The 18,456-nt window shown below is 43.0% G+C and overlaps 1 protein-coding gene across 1 annotated transcript in view; it reads left to right on the top strand.

Annotated features, from left to right (window-relative positions):
* Positions 1 to 3,841: 3,841 nt before the first annotated feature.
* Positions 3,842 to 18,456, top strand: part of IQGAP1 (IQ motif containing GTPase activating protein 1) — a 76,925-nt gene continuing 62,310 nt past the window's right edge. Inside the window, exons 1-2 of the mRNA XM_052807404.1 lie at positions 3,842 to 4,027; positions 5,866 to 5,965. Coding sequence (XP_052663364.1) covers positions 3,976 to 4,027; positions 5,866 to 5,965 — 152 coding nt within the window. The 5' untranslated portion in view covers positions 3,842 to 3,975. The remainder of the gene's footprint in view (positions 4,028 to 5,865; positions 5,966 to 18,456) is intronic.

The raw sequence follows: 18,456 nt of genomic DNA, 5'->3' as shown, positions 1-18,456 counted from the left end.
TTTTTCTCAGTAGCTGTGGGGCTTCCTTGGACCTTACAGGTCCTTCAAGAGAAACCATAACTGGTGCGTGGGGACAAGTGCACAGTTTTCCAGTTCAAGAAGCCTTTTTGCTCGTACAGAGCATGCCCGTGTTGCACTGTCATGAGCTGGGGAAGGAGAGGATTTTATCGTGGGCACTCAGAGTGGGGAGATTGCTAACTTGCCTCCGAAGAGTAAGGACTCTTCTGCTATTGCAGCAGCCTGTTGCTGTGCCCTAGCATCATGTCATGACTTTCAGCAGAACTGGGCAGGATTTGGGCTCCATGCTTTTCTGTCACTTGCTCTGTCTTCCATGTGGAGTCCTGCAGATAGTGTGCATGCAGGGCTGTATCCCAGGCAGCTGCTGGGCCATTTGAAGCGAGGTCAGGATGCAAAAGCAGAGTCTGGAAGCAAAGGGGATTGAGGAGACCCATTCTGAAAGCCAGACTTCCCTTTTTCCTGCCTGACTTATCTGGTGCAGTGGAAGCATGTGGGATGGGGTGGTCTGCATTCTCTTGCCCCAAGTGTGCAGCTGTTTCCCTTGCAGTTTCTCCAGAGCTTCATGCAAAGTTCCCTGCTGCAAACATGGGCAGATCAGGGCTGTGGGACTGATCTGGGCTAGCACTGAGAGTGCAGTTGTGAACTAGCACTGGAGGCCGGAGGGTGGTATGGGGATGTTTGTGTGTATGTCTATGTTTCTTTTAAAACCAGGTCAGTAACTTGTCTCATTTGACAGCTATGATTTTGGTCTGATGCTGGGAGCCAAAAGGCAACTTCTGCTGTTGGCAATCCATAGCGTGACATGCAACCATATACAAAAGAGTATCATCAAGTATATGATGGGTAGGAGTCTTTTTTATATATATATATATATATACACACACACATACAAATACACATACACACACATACATTTTTCAATATATATGTGTAAAAAATACATACTTACTCAATTAAGACAGCTCCATCTGGATTCCTACAGGACCTTCTGACCCTGTGGGCACAGAACATGTAGCTAAACTGGGTAGTTAGACAGTGAAAATGAATAGGGATCTAAACCTTATTACAGACATAGAGGATAAGAGTTAAACTTATCCAGGACAAATGGGGTCTAAAGGGAGAGGTCATGATCAGCTGTACATGATTGAAATATATAAAATAGCTTTAAGAAAAAAACGATTAATAAGGATGAGATGGATCATCAGAATCAAGGATGCTAAGATCTAGTGGCAATAGATGTATGTTATTCCAGCTGTCTGAGAGTTTTATGTGTGCTATAGAGAGAATAAGTGATGGCTTGGAATTCTTAGTGCTAAATGGGACCTAGAGCAGATCCTACTCCATCTTCAGGCTTTGTTTTGGCAGAAATGAGGATACATGTGAACAATTATTCAGTGGAAGGTTGTTTGAATATGCTATTATTTCCCAATCTTTTTTGGACTGCAAGACTTCAATACTTTGGAAAGGCAGGTGTGATAACTGTATATACTGTCCTGTTTGGAGGAAGATTTGAAGAGATGAGAGATTCCTTATGTTTCAGTGGTAGCCTGCGGCTAGGTTATCTTTAAGTGACTACAGAATCACAGCTTCAGAGTCTTCAGGTGTTCTAACCATGTATTTTTTTTAGCACCATTCACAGAAATAATCTTTCTCATAAAGGAAGTGGCCAATAAATACCTGCAAAAGAAGAGATAACAGTAGTTTAAATAAAGGACTGAATTTTGGAGCTCTCGTTTTCCATAGGAAGCCTAGTGATTAGGCATTAAGGCCAAGTACTTAAGTACTTTTTACAGAATTGATTGCTCGAATTTTGAAACAAGAAAAATAGGTACCTCTGTAATGCTATTTGTACGGCTATCTGGCTAGTGCCTATTCAACATCTGAAAAAAAAAAAGACAAGAAACAGGAGAGGCAATAAATTAAACACATAGATACACAAACCCTAATAAACAACAGTTAGCAGAGACGGTAACAAAGACCAGAAATCTTAAATCGGAGGCTATTACAGGAACAACTGAAATATAACCTTGAAGAGGTTCAGCCAGATTCTTTGATGATGTGTGATGATCATGTTTTATTTTTCTTATCAGAATGGGTCTTATAGGAAAGAGTAAGTTTATGAGGTTTTTTTTTAGGGAGGATTGTGCGACTGTGCAAAAAATATTACGGGATTTTTAGGGGGAACAAAACCAGTTCTGCATTCCACAATCTACATATAAACATTATGTTAAATGTCTTCTCATTGTATAACTGCAAAGTGGCCACATGTGAAGTAATGCAAATAAATGTTAATAATTAGAACTATAACTGTTTGTTATAAAACCTTTTGTAATTTGTGTCTGGCATTCACATATGTAGTTATTTCTGTAACTGTTGATCTCTGACATGTCCCCTTATAATCAACAAAACCAGCTTTCACTTAATCTCCCTTTCATACAGACTCTTTAAAAAATTTATGTAAATATACTTTTTCATGGACTCACAGAATCATTGAGGTTGGAGGGGACCTCTGGAAGTCTCTAGTCCAACCTCGCTTCCTCAACACAGGGTCAACTAGAGCGGGTTGTCCAGGACTGTGTCTAGTTAGGTTTGAAGAATCTCCAAGAACGGAGAGTCTGCAACTTCTCTGAGCGACTTGTTCAGTGTTTGACCACCCTCAGAGTAAAAATGTTTCTTCTTATGTTTAAGTGGACTTTCATGAATTTCAGTCTGTTGCCCATTGCTGCTTGTTCTGTCCTCTCTCAGCCTCTCCTCATATGTCAGGTGCTCCAAGCCCTTAATCAGTTGCTCAGTGCTTCACTGAACTTGTTCCATTATGTCCACGTCTTCCTTGTACTGGGGAAGCTGGAACTGGACCCAGTACTCTAGATGTGGTTTCACCAGCACTGGGAAGAGGGGAAGGATCCCCTCCATTACCTGTTGGTGATGCTTTTCCTAATAGAGGCTATTGGTCTACTGAATTACTTAATTTGTGCTGTAGTAAGCTTATGCCCTGGCAGCGAAATTCATGGGACTGATTAAAATGGACACATGATGGCATCTTTGGTACTCTGACTCTTGAACAAGAACTAGGCAAAGCAACAGTAATAGATGAGCTTACCACACACTGAGAGGAAGGGAACTTCAGGACACTATTATCTCCTGTGGCAGTGCTGCTGTGTGTTGCTGTTGTTGCAGGCTGATGTTTTGGAGCACCCTGCTTCAAATTGTGGCTGACGTTTCAGGTGAGTTACCGTGGTGTGGTCAGCAGAGCTGTTTAGATGGAAGGGCACAACTGTGTCCAGCAAGACCAGGTTTTGCTACTGACGAGGGCTGATGCAGCCGGGAAGCCTGGCAAGAGAAGAGGGCCTACGCAAGCCTGGCCCAGAAAGGTGTGTGGAAGGGGGACGGACTGTCAAGGCTGAGCCGATCTGGCCGCGCTGTGTGCAGGGGGGGGCTGGCATGGTGGGGCTGTGTGCGTGAAGAGGCTGGAAGGGTGGAGAGGGTAGGTGTAAGGTCATGACTGGGTTGACCTGGGCTGCGTCCCACGTAGCAGGGCTGGCAGAGCTGATGTCAGAGCAGGACCTGGGGCAGACAGGAAGGCTCAGGGCTACGGGTGGGACAGGGACAGGGCGGGGGCCCTGTGAGAGGGACCCCGGGGAGGGGTGGGGCGGGGCAGGGCCCGGGGCGGGACACAGGGACCTGCTAGGGCAGGACGGCCAGGCCGGGGTCCGTCGGGGCTAGGGGTTGTGGGACGGAGCCGAGCTAGGCCGGGCGCCGAGTCCGGCCGGCGCGGGCAGGGCAGGGCAAGTTATCGCCCCGCTTCGGCGGCGGAGGAAGGTGGCGGAGGCGGCCGGGGCGGGGAAGAGGGAGAGAGCGAGGAGCCGCGGCTCCTCCCCCGCCACACCCGGTGCGGCAGGAAGAGGAACGGCCGCGCCCACGCCCAGCTCCCGGCCGGCCCCGGCCCAGCGCAGCGCCATGGCGGCGGAGGAGATGGACGGGCTGGCTATGTCCCGGCCCCACTATGGCTGTGAGTACTGGGGCGCCCGGGGTCCGGACATCCGCGCGGGCGCCAGGCAACGACCTGCCCGGCGACGCCCGGCCTGGCCCGCGCTGTCCGTCTCTTCCGGGGAAGGTGCTGGGAGTGGAGGCTGGGGTGCCGCAGGCGCGGGGCAAGCCGCGGGGCCGTGGCTCTGGGACTGGCCCGCGGGCGCCGTGGGCCCCGCCGGCTCTCCGTCCGGGCCCCGGGGCGCGGCCCGCCGTGCCTCCCGCGGGGTGGGCGCCGTGAGGCGCGGGAGCTCGTCCAAGCTCGACGTCCCTCACCGAGCCTTAGAGAAGAGCGCTGGGAGAAAGCGGTGGATGGGCAGCGCAGGGGCGTCCTCCGGCTCTCCCGCCGTCGCCTCCCGCGGGCGGGCTCCCTGCCTCGCCCAAGATGTCCGCCGTGGGCGGGGGGGGCGGGGGGGGAGCGCGGGGCGGGGGCGCCGCTGGTGGGAGGGCGCGCGGCGGCCGCCCGGCGGGAGAGGGGCGCGGGCCCGCGGCGGTCCCTGCCGCCTTCCGTCCCGCGGATTTCGGCGACGACACCTGACTTACCGGGCGAAACGCGCGTCCCGATCGGTCACCTCCACCTCCTGTCATACGCTTGCTGTGGAGAGGGAGGCGTTAGCTCAAGGTGTCCGAGATACGTGCTCGGTTGTGCTACGGTATCACGTCAAAAATGAGCAAAAGCGGGGAAAAACGCGGTGCTGCGGATGGGAGGTGTCGTAAGCGAGTCGGTCAGACCGTGCGGTGCCGCCCGAGGCCGGCGACGCAGGCCCGGGGTGGGCAGCGGCAGGTGGAGTGGGTTGCGTGCTGGACACTCGGCTTAAAGTAAGAAGGAAGGATTGAGTTGGGAGGGGAGGGAATTTTTCCTTACTGGTAGGCGTTACCCTGTGGTTTCGGACCGTTTTCAGCTCTTGTAACTTTGGGTGGGGTTGGAGTAATCAGAAAGATGCTTTTGCGGTACTCCAAACTGGCTTCTTTGCAGTTTGAACCAAGATCTTCTTTGATCCCAAGTGCTGTTGTTGATACATCATCACATGCGTGCCTTTGTTGAAGGCATTTTAGGTGTAAGCTAACCTTTGATTAATAACGGTATGACACATTTCCTATTTGTCAAGTTGGTCCATAAAACCTAAAAAGTTGTGGGTTTTTTGTGTTTTTTTTGTTTTTTTTTTTTTTTTACATGAGCGCATAGATGAAGTATTTAGCTGTAAGAGCGGAAAGAGCAGGCTTTATCACTGAGGCTTTAAACACACAGGATCTGTAAGATTTAGGTACATACCCCTATGTAGGTCCTCAGCTTGATCCAAAAATGACACGCAGGTTGTGGATCTGAATGATTCCCTTCCAGATGAGGATTGTGAGTAGCATTTCCATCTTTATTTTAGAGATGGACTATAAAGATACAGAAGGGATTATATGATGTGAATATATATTGTTCTTCCTTAATCTTTGACTGCCAAAATTGGAGGATAGATGGAAGGACGTGAGGTCACTGATGTGCTTTTGAGGAAGAGGAAGGCAAAGCTCGAAGAAAATAAGAAAATGAAGGACTGTTTCTGAGAAATTGGAAGATGGAAGAAATTGGATCACAGTCAAATTGAGAAATCAGAAGGAGGGAAGATGGCAAGTTTATGTGACAAGGAAGGATAAGGAAACAGGGTCTCTTCTGTTGCTTGTAAAGAACAGATAGACTTGGTCCTTCGTTTTTCTGAGTCAAATAAAACCTGTGATGAGTTTCTGTGGGAAAGGTTGGATCTGATTTTTGGTGTGCCTGTTCAGTTACATTCAATATTCAACCACCTGAGAATGTGTTTTGACTATTTGCAGCTGTCTTGGATAATGAGAGATTAACAGCAGAGGAAATGGATGAAAGACGACGCCAGAATGTAGCCTATGAATACCTTTGTCATCTGGAGGAAGCAAAGAGGTAAGAATAAGTGGTTTTGAAACTGCTGGTGCTTTAAAAAAACTTGTGATATTTGGTAAGGGGAATAATTTGGGTGCAGCTTACCTCTTGTCTGTGTTTCTTAGCAGCTATATAGATTTGGTTAAAAAAACCAAACAGACACCCCCCCCTTTCCCCAAACAACCGACCCCTCTGATGTACTCATCTAACATGTTCTTAAAGACTTTTTGTGACAAGGACTCCTTAGCTCTAGTGCTCCAGTATTCCTAGCACTGGATAGGTTCTCCCTGTTATCTAGCTTGTGTATGTCATGGTGCAATTTTACCTCATTACTTATCGATGGACCTGAAGAACAGGTTATTCTCTTCTTAACTGCAACCTTTTACAAATTTAAATTGTAACTTTATTTTCCTTGCACTTACCTTCTCTTAGACTGAAAACCCAGTTCTTGCATATTTCTCTGTGGGTCCTATTTAATAGATCTGCAGTACTTTTCCCTAGATTGTTTTGACTTCTCTCCACTCACTCCATGTCTTTCTGGAAGTGCACTGCCAAAACAGAAGAGTTTTCCAACAGGGGTGTTAATATGCATACTTACTAGAGCACAAGGATTGTTTTATGTACCCTGACAGATATGCTAGTGTCATACGTTATGGCATGGTATCTACGTTTTCATAATGGTATGATGTAGTAGTGTTTTGCTGAGTTGCCACGCTTCTCCTTGAAGGTGTGCTGCTGGAATTTGTTCCTCATCCTGTGTTTATACAGTCTATCTTGTTTTCTTGAGTGTGTTACGTTTCACTTGATCCTGCCGAATATGATTTTTCCTGATCTTTGTTTAATACGTTGAAATAATTTTGATCTTATTCCTGTCCACCAGCATGTGTGTAACTTTTGTGTCATCTCCATGTTTAATAAGCATATAAGCATGCTGTCTTTCTTCATGCAGACAATTAATGAAAGTATGATCAGTAGATGCTATGTATCTGCTATTAAAGTAAAAAGAACCAATTTTGAAAATGAATGCATGAAGTCTTACTGTTGGTATTTTTTTAAATCTTTTTGCAAACATTCAATCTTATCTTATATGCTGTACATGGAGAATAGAATGAGACAGATCGGTTTGTCTACTGCTTCCCTTCATGACAGTTGGGTCTTTTCATAAATTTGGCCTTTGTATAAATTGATTTTTTTTTACTTGAAATTTAAAATGTTTTTTGAAGCTGAGATTGAGACCAAAGACAGGTTTTTCAAGAACAAGATTAAAGAAAAAGAGGTGAGGTAATGTTTGTATTGGTTATTCCCTCTGCCCCCAACACTTTTGAAAGTAAGGCTAGTGTTTCAGTTTGCATTTTGTAATTAGTCAGGAAATGGATTGTGAGCATTTTGCAATTAGTCAGGAAATGGATTGCGAGCTTAGACTTTCCTTTTTCCCACAAAGATCTAGGCAAACTAGCCAATGTGTATGCCACAGAAAATAACTTCTGCAGCCATAGAAAAGTACGGAGTGTGCATAAAAACATGTTCTAAATAGTCAACAGCATGTTTTGTCATGGCTCACTGAATACTTCAGTCTGCCTTTGTCCTTCAAAAGATGATATAGATGAAGAGCCAGAAAACTTTCTCTTCCACTGGCTGGGTGATGAATTTTGGATAAATCTGTGTAAGTCTTCCCCAGCAGGACAGACATGTTCCACTGTAGTAATTTTATTGGGGAGGAAATGCTGAGCTTGTACAAGTTCACTCCTGGCAGAGTATAAAGAAGGACTTCATTCCAGGATTTTAGTAGTTTACGCTGCCTTACCAAGAATGTATAGTATATTTTTGAGGGGGCAGGGAGCACTCAGTTTATGCTATAGTCTTTTAGGTGCTTCGTAACAATTGTCACTACTATAGATTCACAGAGGCTGCTTAGTTCCTAGCAGATAATAATTTTCTGTCCATACAGATTTGGATGAGGTTTGAAGTAGTGGGAAAGATCTGACAATAAGTCAAAATAACTCCTTCCCTTTGAATCCAAAATCTTTAGGAGCAAATGCTGGGTGACAGGGAGAGATGAGTTGTGCTGTAGTCACTGCCCATGCTTGAAGGAGCCCCAGATCCATCACTTGTGGACTCTTTCTGTTGTTGGCCTCAGAGTAAATGCTTTCTGAGGTGCTTGTTCTCTGTTCAATTCCATGTCCAGATTTGCAAAAAAATTCAGGCAAAAATACTTAACACAGCAACAGCTTTAATGTTTTCATTAATCTCTTGCTTAATCATGGGGACTTACTCTTTAGATAAATCATCTTTGACTCTAAAGTTTCTTGGCCATCTTATCTCTGCTTCAGAGTATTGCCTTGGTATTGATGAGGCTGAGCAGCTGGGTGTTTGATTTTGCCGCACCTTGTCAGAAGCAAGATGTTTTCACCGTTTTGTCTTGGATTGAGCCTTCAGATGTTTCCAATAGTGCCTCGTGGTTGCCAGTGTGTTTTGTGAAGAACGAAGCAACAGCTGTGTCGCTCAAAATGCAAGTAGTGGTGTTGCAGCCTTCCTCCTGACCTTGGCAGTCAGACCACTTGCTTGTTAAGTGGAAAGTCTGCTTGGAGACCTTCAGATACCCCTTTTCCAACCCTCAACCCGTGTTTGTTTACTGGCCTATAGGCTGTTGATGCATATGTGAGTGGGAATTCCTGACTCCTATAGCTGAAGCCGTACCACTTTGCATAACAGTTAAACATTAAATGACCAGAAGGAGGGGAGCAGGCTCCTTAGTTTAATCATTAAGATACACAAGTGAGAGCAGGAAGGCTTGAGTTCATGGTCTACTCCCAAGAAGTTTTTTTCCTCACTGAGCAGTCTTATTGTAAATTGTCCTTTGAATTTTTTTTGTTACTACTAGTACAGCCTAAAAGAGGGCTCTTGGCTGTGTTGTTTGAAAGGAGTTTATTTAACAAAAACAACTAAACCAGAACTGTAAGAGATCATTATATTTGAAATTAATGTCCTTGGTCTGAGATTTTCTGTATTTGACTTCTTTGCCAGTAGTATAACTGAGACATAACAAGTGAATTAGATACTGTAGCATTTTGCTTGTGCTGTTGATTACAGTGCCTCAGAACTGTGGGTATGGATAGGAGGGTTTACAATCTTTCTTCGTAGTGAGAGATTTTCAGATTGGAAGTTATATCTATAAGGAAAAGAGGAGGACCTAATAGCAGAGGAAGGTATTGGGTACGCCTTGTGTCACACTCTCAGAAGCTGAAAAGGTGAACGTTGTAAAGTTGATGGTGGCTGGGGCAGGGTGGGAGGCAGCTGAAGAATGATTCTTAGTGGCCACCCTCCTCCCTCCTGTAATCATATTATCATATTACATTATAATGTCGCATTCAGGCACTGTAGTTTATATTCAGTTTTTCTATAACATAAAGGCACCTAAAATGATGTGAATAATATCATGTTGATTTGCATTGCATCAGCATTGTCAGAGGCTTGCTATCCCTTTAACCAAGCAACAAATACGGAATCTAGAAACAGAAGTGATTTCCCCCCTGCCCCCTGTAAATGTTAAAAGAAGAAGGTAAGATGAAAATTGGCTAGAACCTAATTTCATACCGAAATGAAAAATCCAGAAAAGTCTGAATTTCTGTGCTGTCTGATGTAACAGCACATATGCAGTAGCTTTGAGTATTTCATGAAGTTGTTTGGAGTACCTGTCTGCTAAAGAGCATACATCGGAGGCATTTTCAGAGGAATATCAATAACTTGTACTTATTTAATGGTATTCTAGCCTGGTTTGTTTTTTCTTGAGCTGTCACTGTTGCTCTATGTAGCAGTTTTTGACTTGAGCTACTAATGTGCAACAGTGTTGTGAAACAGGCATTATTCTTGCTAGTTGGAGAAAGGGAGGCAGAGTGTGCAACTAAATTGCTCAAGATCGTAAAAAACATTGAAATGAAAATTGGAGCTAAAATGAAGATTGTGAATAGAGGTATTCTTCTGCTATGCTTGGACCAGATACCTCTTTCTTGAATAAAAATGGCTTTATGAATAAGTGTTGTTTAATACTTCAAGTTTGGTGGTTTGTGTTTGGTTGTTTGTTGTTTTTCTGGTTTTGTTTTGTTTTTTCTTTTTTCTGTCTCCAAATCACAGTAATCTATACAGAAAAGCTGTGGCAGTGTAGATAAAACTGTAAGAAGTACTGTGTTCTGTTGTGACATGGCAGCTTGTGCTCACAGAAGGGTAAGGGTATACTTCTCTGGAATAGAAGCAACCCAAGAGAACTTCTTTTTGTGGTCCTTGTCTAGAAGTCAGGCTGGTGCACTATAATATTCCTCATCTGTGTTGTGAGATAGCCTTATTTCCTATGTGGGTTACTTGTTGGGGTATTGTGGCATTTTCATGATGAAATTAGCATTTAACAATTTGGCAAAGGCTTTTTCAAGCTTTGTCTTTCACTGTGGAATATTTTAGGTTTTCCAGGTTGGAAACTAGAATGTTGTTGGCTCTCTTGTTTCCTTATCTGGCTTGCTGGGTGATGGTACCCTGCTTTTCCCCTGGGATAATAGGAAATATTTTCATTCTGGATTATGTCCTAGCATGGTGTAAGCATTTTAGTGCCCAGATTATGTGGCTTCCAATAACTGTATAATTTCCATTGTACCTGAGCAGTGTGTTTCTTCTTGTATGCATCAGGATGGAATCTGACCATTTGGTTTGGTTTTTTTTTCTTCTCCTTTTTGAGGTTTCTTGTAGATGGTCCCTGTTGATCAAGAAAAAGATGCTGCTTGCTCTTTATTGCTGATTTAACATGTTCAGGATTGAAGTGTACTATCTGTGATCTTGTGGTAATCCCCTTCTTTCTGACAGATTAGAAGAGGGCTTAGTGTAGAGTGATGACACCATTGAGAGAAATAAATATTTTGTGCCTGTGTGGTAAAGTTTGAAGGGTCTTTCCAACTGATTGCTTTTCTGTAAGAATCACTTTCCCCTCTCCCTCATGCATACTCTCTCTCTCTTTAAAGTGGGGAGCAGTGGGTTTTTTGGGTTTTTTTTTGGTTTTTTTTTTGTTTTTTTTACTGGGATGACTTGTCTGTGTCTAAGCAAAAAATAAACCTAAATTGTTTGCCAGGTGACCCAGTTAAATTTTGTTTCCCAGAAGAAATCTAATGTTTAAAGAAAAAATCTGGTCTTCATCTTTTTGGGTTTCCCACTTTTAGTTTGAAAGTGTTTGGATGGATATCATTGTCTCTTGGAATTTGGCATAGTCATCCAAGATCTGCTTAAACAGGTTTCTTTCTCTTCAGAGGTGTAGGCTGCCCAGAAGGATGACGAGGAAGAATTATAGAGGACACCACTTTCTGGATAGATTGAACACCTCTAGAGTTAGTGCTAGATGGGAAGCTCTGTAAAGCTTCTTCTGTGAGTAACTTTGTAAAGCTGGTTCATCAGTGTCTGTAAAGGTATAGATACCCGTTGTTGAAGGAGCTCTTGTTTGAAGACAAAATATTTAAAAGGGTGCACTACAGCTTAAACCTGCTTGTGAAGGAAATGTGATAGTTGCTGTTTTACACAGAATTAGTCTCAAGAGGCTTCTTCATTGCAAATCAGAGATTTTTCAGAAAGGTGATAAATTGCATTGGTTCCATTCTCTTATTAACCTGAACATGGAAAAATTGTGGTAGTTCAGCTAAAATGTGTCTCATGAGCCTCTGGTAAGAACAGAGCTGCAATAGAGAGCTAGGTACCAATAAGGTAGTTTGAGAAAAGCAGGATTAGGCTTTCTCACTTATTTTTGTACAGTTCTCAGTGTAACTCAGATAAGCAAGTCGTGGGCAGAAAATCTTGTTTAAATCCTGCTTAAATTAATCTGCAAATTGGATACAGGCAAGTTTCCCATGGGTTTTGAAGCTGTAGAGTTGGTGCACTACCTCTTGGAGGATTCTGAGGATGAAGTTGTAATAGCAGTCTGTGGAGTACAACCTAGAGTGCCACAGCCCTGGTCGTGTGAACCAGAGCTGCAGTTGAAGAATTTCAATTTTTTTTTTTTTTGCTTTGTTTTATTGTAAACCTCAAGACAGCAAGAATAGTTTCTCTGGAGTCCCTCAAATAAAAAGAAAGGTAAGGATTGTTCTGGGTTTGTCTCTGAGCTAATCCTTCCCCCCCCCCCCCCCCCCCCCCCCGCTTTTTCCCTAGATTTAGGCAAACCTGACTTTGTGGGATAAGATTTCTTTTAGCTTTTAAAGATATTTCTATTTGCATTCATATTCTAATGGCCAGAGTGTATACAGCCCAGCTACAGTTTACTGTCCTTCAGTGATTTATGAGCAATTAATTAATTACCTCAGAAGCATAGGAAATTATTGCAACTTTGGAAATAACAGGAGAAGATAATGCAGTGGATCTTAAACTGTTCACAGACTAGATATGAAACGTATTCTGTAGTTATGATATGTGAAAACTATTTTGCCTTATGCAGGTCAGCCTGCGTCTGTATTTAATCCATGAGATCATAACGGTCCTCTCTTTAATAATGCCTGATTAGTATTGCATGCTGAAAAAGACCTAAAGATAGAATTAGTTATGTTTAGAAAACATCTGCAGTAATTTTTGTTTTATAACTTTAGAATGAGGCCTTTTTTTTTTTTTTAACCTATTTGTAATACTGAAGTATGATTGGATTTCTACAGTTGCAGAGTCAAGCAAGAAATAAGCTTGTTCATAAATTGATGTACTTGTAGATATATTTGTATGTGAGGAGTCCCACTATATTCATGTATAATCCAAGTTACAAAATTACAGGAACTGGCATTTGGCTGAAAATGACTTGTGTAACTCCCACCAAAAGTGAGCCCTCTAGATCAGGCGAGTGGGTCAGACGGTCACTAAATGATGTAGCAGAACTTACTCTTATGTGGCATAAACAGAGTTCCTCTTTATATTCCAGGCTAATCAAGACTTTTTTCTTTATTTCCTTCTATTTCCATTTTATTCCCACTTGTAAATTGGGTCAGGTACTGTTTTTTGGGTTGGTGGTTGGGTTTTTTTGTGTGTGTGTGGTTTTGTGGGTTTTTTTGTTTTCTTCTTCTGTCAGATACGATGCAAGTCCCATGTTAGATTGTAATCCATGAATGTTCATAGATAATATTTTATTATCAATAGTTGTAAGTTGAAGTAGCTGCTGTTTAGCTCTCACCACTTCATCTGGGGCTTCTTGTCAGCTCCTGTTTGGACTTGAGGAGATATTTCTGTACAGTTCCTGTACTGTTTTGTTGATGACCTCATGCAGCTGGCAGGGAGTGGCTGTCTGGACTGGATGTGTCTTGGAATGCACATTCAGAACTATATTTTTCTCAGAATTGGGTGGAGAGAGGTGGGGGGAGGACAGTGGTGAAGTACCACTGTCTTTGCCTCACTGAATACTTTTTTTATGACTCACTGGAAATAGTAATGAAAGGCAGGCCAGGAGGAGAGAAACAGCTGTTTGCACAGAATTCAATTCAGAGACCAGGGTTTTGCTGTTTGGAAGGCGGTTTCTGAAGGAATATTTTACGTAATGCAAGAAGATACCAGCCCAAAATAACCAAAGCGAGTAGTTGTCACATAACAGTTCTTGACTATTATGTACTGTGGAGTGCTCCTTATAACAGTTATTTGCAAGAAAACAACTTAGTCTTAAGGTACGATAACTTTAGTGAAGAAACTTTAGTTTCTAATGGTAAGTGATCAAGGCAATTAGCTTTGGCAACAGAGTGGTTCAATGTGGCTTGAAAAAGATTTTTGCATATGTGATAAGTTCCTCATGCCTATGTGCTTGGTACTCATCCGAAAGCTCTTCAGGACTAATCTTTTTGGCAAACATGGCAAATGCGATAGGATCCCCATCAGCAAGAGCAGCTAAGGTAATTTTTACCAGTTGTTGGCAGTGTTTGCAATGGAACAAAGAGGAACCTCATCTTTACTTTTATGGGGAGGGGGAGGCAGAGGCAGGGGCAGGGGGAGGGGAAAGGATTTCAGTGCCAGAATATTAATATGGTCTTTGGTTCAGCTGCATGTTGCCAGGGAGGGTACATCAATCATTGAGAAAATCTGGCCTATGTTACTTGTTAATCCTTTGCTTTTTGGTATCTTTGAACTGAAAATGTTTCTGTGGGTAATGAGAATGTTCTGGGACCTTTTAGCTGTGGGCAGCACTTGTTTTCCCAGCTCTTCATTTGAGAGGCCGTGTCTTCTGCACAAACAGTACTGAAATGCATTTAAATTTCCACCTACTTCTCTAGAAGAGAACACTCCTGATGTGATAAATTTATTTTACTTTGTTGTTGTTACCTCTCTGAAAGATCTTCTTTCATCTTCTCAGGTGATTCCTTGATTTATTCAGAGTTGGTAGAATGAGTTATTTTAGAGAGAAGTTTTTGTTTGGAATTTTTGCATGGATGTCTAATGCCCTTGCTCAGGTGAATTGGATGAAGAGCTGAGGCTGTCTGCAAGTTTTCTCTTCTGATCCTCTGAGAGAATGTGTGCCAAGTCTGCGATTGTAACTGAACTAAAAATGTTTTGAGATTTGTATGTAGAGGCAATGATCTACTGGAGTATGAAATCCCTCGTCTTTCAATAAAATGAATAGTGTGATTTGTCCAAAAAATGCCATACCTGTGGTGTTGGCAATACTGAGCAGTGCAAAAGCCTTTAAGCCATAGCTTCGTACATTCTTTCGGATGGCTTATGCAAACACTGTTGGGGGGGGCCGGGATGGGAAGTGCTGCCCTTTCACTCTGGCCACTTTTTTCCTCTGCTGTGATGGTGCTGCGGCTGTGCATGTTTTCCTTGGCACACCTGTAGGTAATTGCAATAGGAGGGCTGAATGGATGTGAATGGAAGCATCTAGATATGGAGGCATCACGTGCAACTGGGGAAGGGCTGTTGGAATGACCTGTATTTAAAAATGCCCGGATTAGCAGCTAGTCATCAAGACCCCAGCATGTTTGCGTTCAGTTTCATGAGATACCCTTTGGAGGCAGAGCACAGTGAACAAATTCTGATGAATTATGGAGGTGGCACAGGACAGAGACAGTCATCACTGTCAGCTACAAAAGGGTATGAAAAGGCCTATCTGTAACCTGTAAAATCTGCATGTGGTTGCCAACTAAGGAAGAGCCCAGGAGATGGGAGGAGAATTTGACAACTGGCATCCCTCCCCCTCCATGTCAGGGCAACAGGTCCTGGAGCTTCTAATGCTTGTTGTTGGGCCAGGTGTAACGGCCCACTGCTGGGTGGACAGCTTGAACATCCTTCTCCTGGTTGCCTGATTGCTGGACAGGCTTCTTGGGCACCGAATGCTTTCTGGTGCTTGTGAGTCTGAGATTGAATAAAACCTGTTTTGTTTTGAGTTCGTATGTCAAATACAATCAGCTTCCCCCTTCTATAAGGTTATTTTGCTACATTGTTGGTACAAGGGTATAACTACATTTCCTACTCATCTGCCACCTTACAGGTTCAATAGATGCTGGCTTTAGACCTAAGTTGAATGCAAGAGCTTTTTTTCTTTTCTGGGACAGGTGACAAAGATTTAAATTTCTATTTCAGCTTGTTAGATTTCTCAAAACTATTTGAGTTGAAATTGAAATTAAGAATGCTGCTTTTGATAGAGAACTAGAGAAGAGAATTATAAACTAATGGACAGTCAAAATGTGCTTTAGGAAGCAGATCTTGCTCAATAGAATATTTCAAATTACACTTCTGATTGTTTTGCAGTAATTACTGGTGTAATTTTAAGTTGTACAGTTACCTGACTTAATATGTCATAATGATTTCGGCAAAGCCCTGTCTGTTTACAGGTGTGATTTCAGATCTACCTGTTTTGGAAGACTAAGGGGCTGATCTTGAACACTGTATCTCTTGATGTCCACTGTTACACTACTGCGGAAGCCAACTTGCCTTCCCCCTCCCCCACCATAGATTTGAATATGTTCTTTGAAGGGTGGAATTCTAAATAACTATTGTTAGTGCCTTCCTTTAGCTTGGACACCTGCTGTCTGGAATGTGCTGGTGTCCCTCAGTCCACTTTTCTGAGCCTTGTTTCTGTAGGATGAGTTGTCAGGCAAAAGATGGTAATGTTTGAAATACTATGTGTCAGTGCAGGATACTAGACCAGATGGGGGAAAGCCAATGATATGTTATGCAAATATGGACCCTGAGGGTGAGCAAACCTGGTGGGGAGTTGGGGAAAGGGAGACAGTTTTTCTTTCTTGAGGTTTTGTTGTTCTGAGTGGAATGCTTGGTATTCTGAAAGTCTTTGCGTGATGTAATTTGTCATTTTTGTAGCATGAATTGAATGGCTGGTTAGCAGTGTTCACTGGCTTGTTTCCAGCTTCTGATTGGCAGTTATACTGTGATCACTGAAACTTGGTTTCACAGAGGGTTCTGCCCTCTTCTCCTTGCAGTTTTTCTATCATCTACCAGATTCTTGCCAAATTTTCCTGTTACAGCAGCTGCATGAATAAGATGTTATTGCAACCTCTATTGCTTGAGGAAGATGATATAATTTACTGCATGTCAGAAATCTTTTGAAACAAACTACTCTCCACTAAAATAAAAGTCCTTTTCAACACAGGGACAGGTACATTATGTTACAGGTCCTTGTTCTTCCAAATGTAGATATCCAGGAATTGTGAAACTAGCTAACTAGCTGCCAAAAACTGAAGCATATGAACATTTTTGAGTCTTTGCTGCTGCATTTTTTCATTTTGGCTTTGGTAGATCAGGTGCAAATTTTCCATTTATTTTCTTGTGGACAAATCTGTTGTTTTACCTTTCACTTGCTCTCCAAACTACTGAAAGGAGAAGAGAGAAACTTTTTCAGTCTTTCCCCAGGGTCTCCTTTAAAGTATTAAAAAAGCCTGTACATCAGCAATATATGCTGTGACTTTTGCATCAGTTGACATTTGATTGAGTTAGACCATGAAGGTATCCAATGTTGATTTTTTGAGGTTCCATGTAATGAGAGGTCAGCCAATATCTAGGTGGATCATTCCGATGGATTAAAATTCATGTGTGTTTTCCAATAAGAGTTTTTCCTGCTTCAGCTTCTAGCTGTTGTTTATCATTGTCTAGTTGAGACTCCTGCTCTTGTAAATACTCTATTTATATTGGTACTGTTAAGAGTGATTAAATATTCTTTAATAGCCACTTTGCTGACCTGGCAAAAATAATCTGTTCTTTTCCTTGGGATGGAGGGTGAGGACACTCTTGGTCAGGTGACTGGGCTGAATCTGCTTGCTGAGACATATGGGCCCCCAAAATGCAAGGGAAGCAACTGGAGTCTGTTGCTGCAGTCAGAGAAAGAGATTTATCTTTTGTAGGTGTCCCCTGATATTGTGACTTTTTTCTCCATGCAGTTTTAAATTTATCATCTGTGTCTAGACAGCTACACTTGTTCTTGCTTCGTGCTAGTTTATTACTCTGGTCATGTGGCTGTCTCTCTTTGGTTTCCCCTCTCTAGTCTCCTTTTTCCAGTACATCAAATTCAAGTTTGTTTTTGTTGAAATGCATGTTATTTAGCTTTGTCATAAGTAATAATTTTTTCACTTGCTGATCACTACTTTCACTTGGCCAAGGAGAGTAGCTTTGATCAATTCCTGTTCCATAGCTTCCTCAAATAAGGTCCCTCCTGAAGATGATTTCTTTTACCCCCCAGCTGGTGTAAAGCTTCTGCCTTTTCTTCTATTTAATGCCTTCTGCAGCAGTGTCTACCATCCTGCACTGGATTTGAGAGTGCCAAGATAGGTTTTTGGTGGGGGTTTTTTGGGGTTTTTTTTGGTTTGGTTTTTACTTTTTGGAGTATGCTTTCTTTGTCCAGTGCTCACCTTTGTTTTTTGCTGTGTTGCACATTTTATGGCATGTTATGGGCTGTCTGGGGCAAGGGATGGCTTGGAAAATAACGTGCTGAAGCACAATGAATGGCTTGTGCATAATTGGGGTTTGTGTGTACCACAGTACGTAATAATTTCTTGTCTGGCTGCTGTGGAGGACCACATTATATGTCTAGTGGATGGGAGGGGTTTCAGAGAGGATTCTTTTCCTGTTGTGGTGGGTTGACCTTGGCCAGCTGCCAGGTGCCCACCAAGCCACTCTCGCTCCCCCTCAACTGGACAGGGGGAGAGACAATAAGATGAAAGTCTTGTGGGTAGAGATGAGGACAGGGAGAGGTCACTCAGCAATTACTGTCATGGGCAAAACAGACTTGGGACAATTAATTTAATTTATTCCCAATCAAATCAGAGTGGGATAATGAGAAATAAGAACAAGTCTTAAATCACATTCCCCTCATCCTTCCCTTCTTCCCTGGGCTCAACTTCACTCCCAACTTCTCTATCTCCTACCCCTGAGCAGTGCAGGGGGACGGGGAATGGGGGTTGTAGTCATTTCATTATGTGTTGTCTCTGCTGCTGCTTCTTCCTCACGCTCTTCCCCTGCTCCAGTGTGGAGTCCCTCCCACAGGAGACAGTTCTTCATGAAATTCTCCAACGTGGGTC

Source organism: Harpia harpyja, chromosome 14 (assembly GCF_026419915.1).
Source record: "Harpia harpyja isolate bHarHar1 chromosome 14, bHarHar1 primary haplotype, whole genome shotgun sequence".
Taxonomy (NCBI): Eukaryota; Metazoa; Chordata; class Aves; order Accipitriformes; family Accipitridae; genus Harpia; species Harpia harpyja.
The sequence above is the reverse complement of the archived record's forward strand: the minus strand, read 5'-3'. Positions and strand labels throughout refer to the sequence as shown.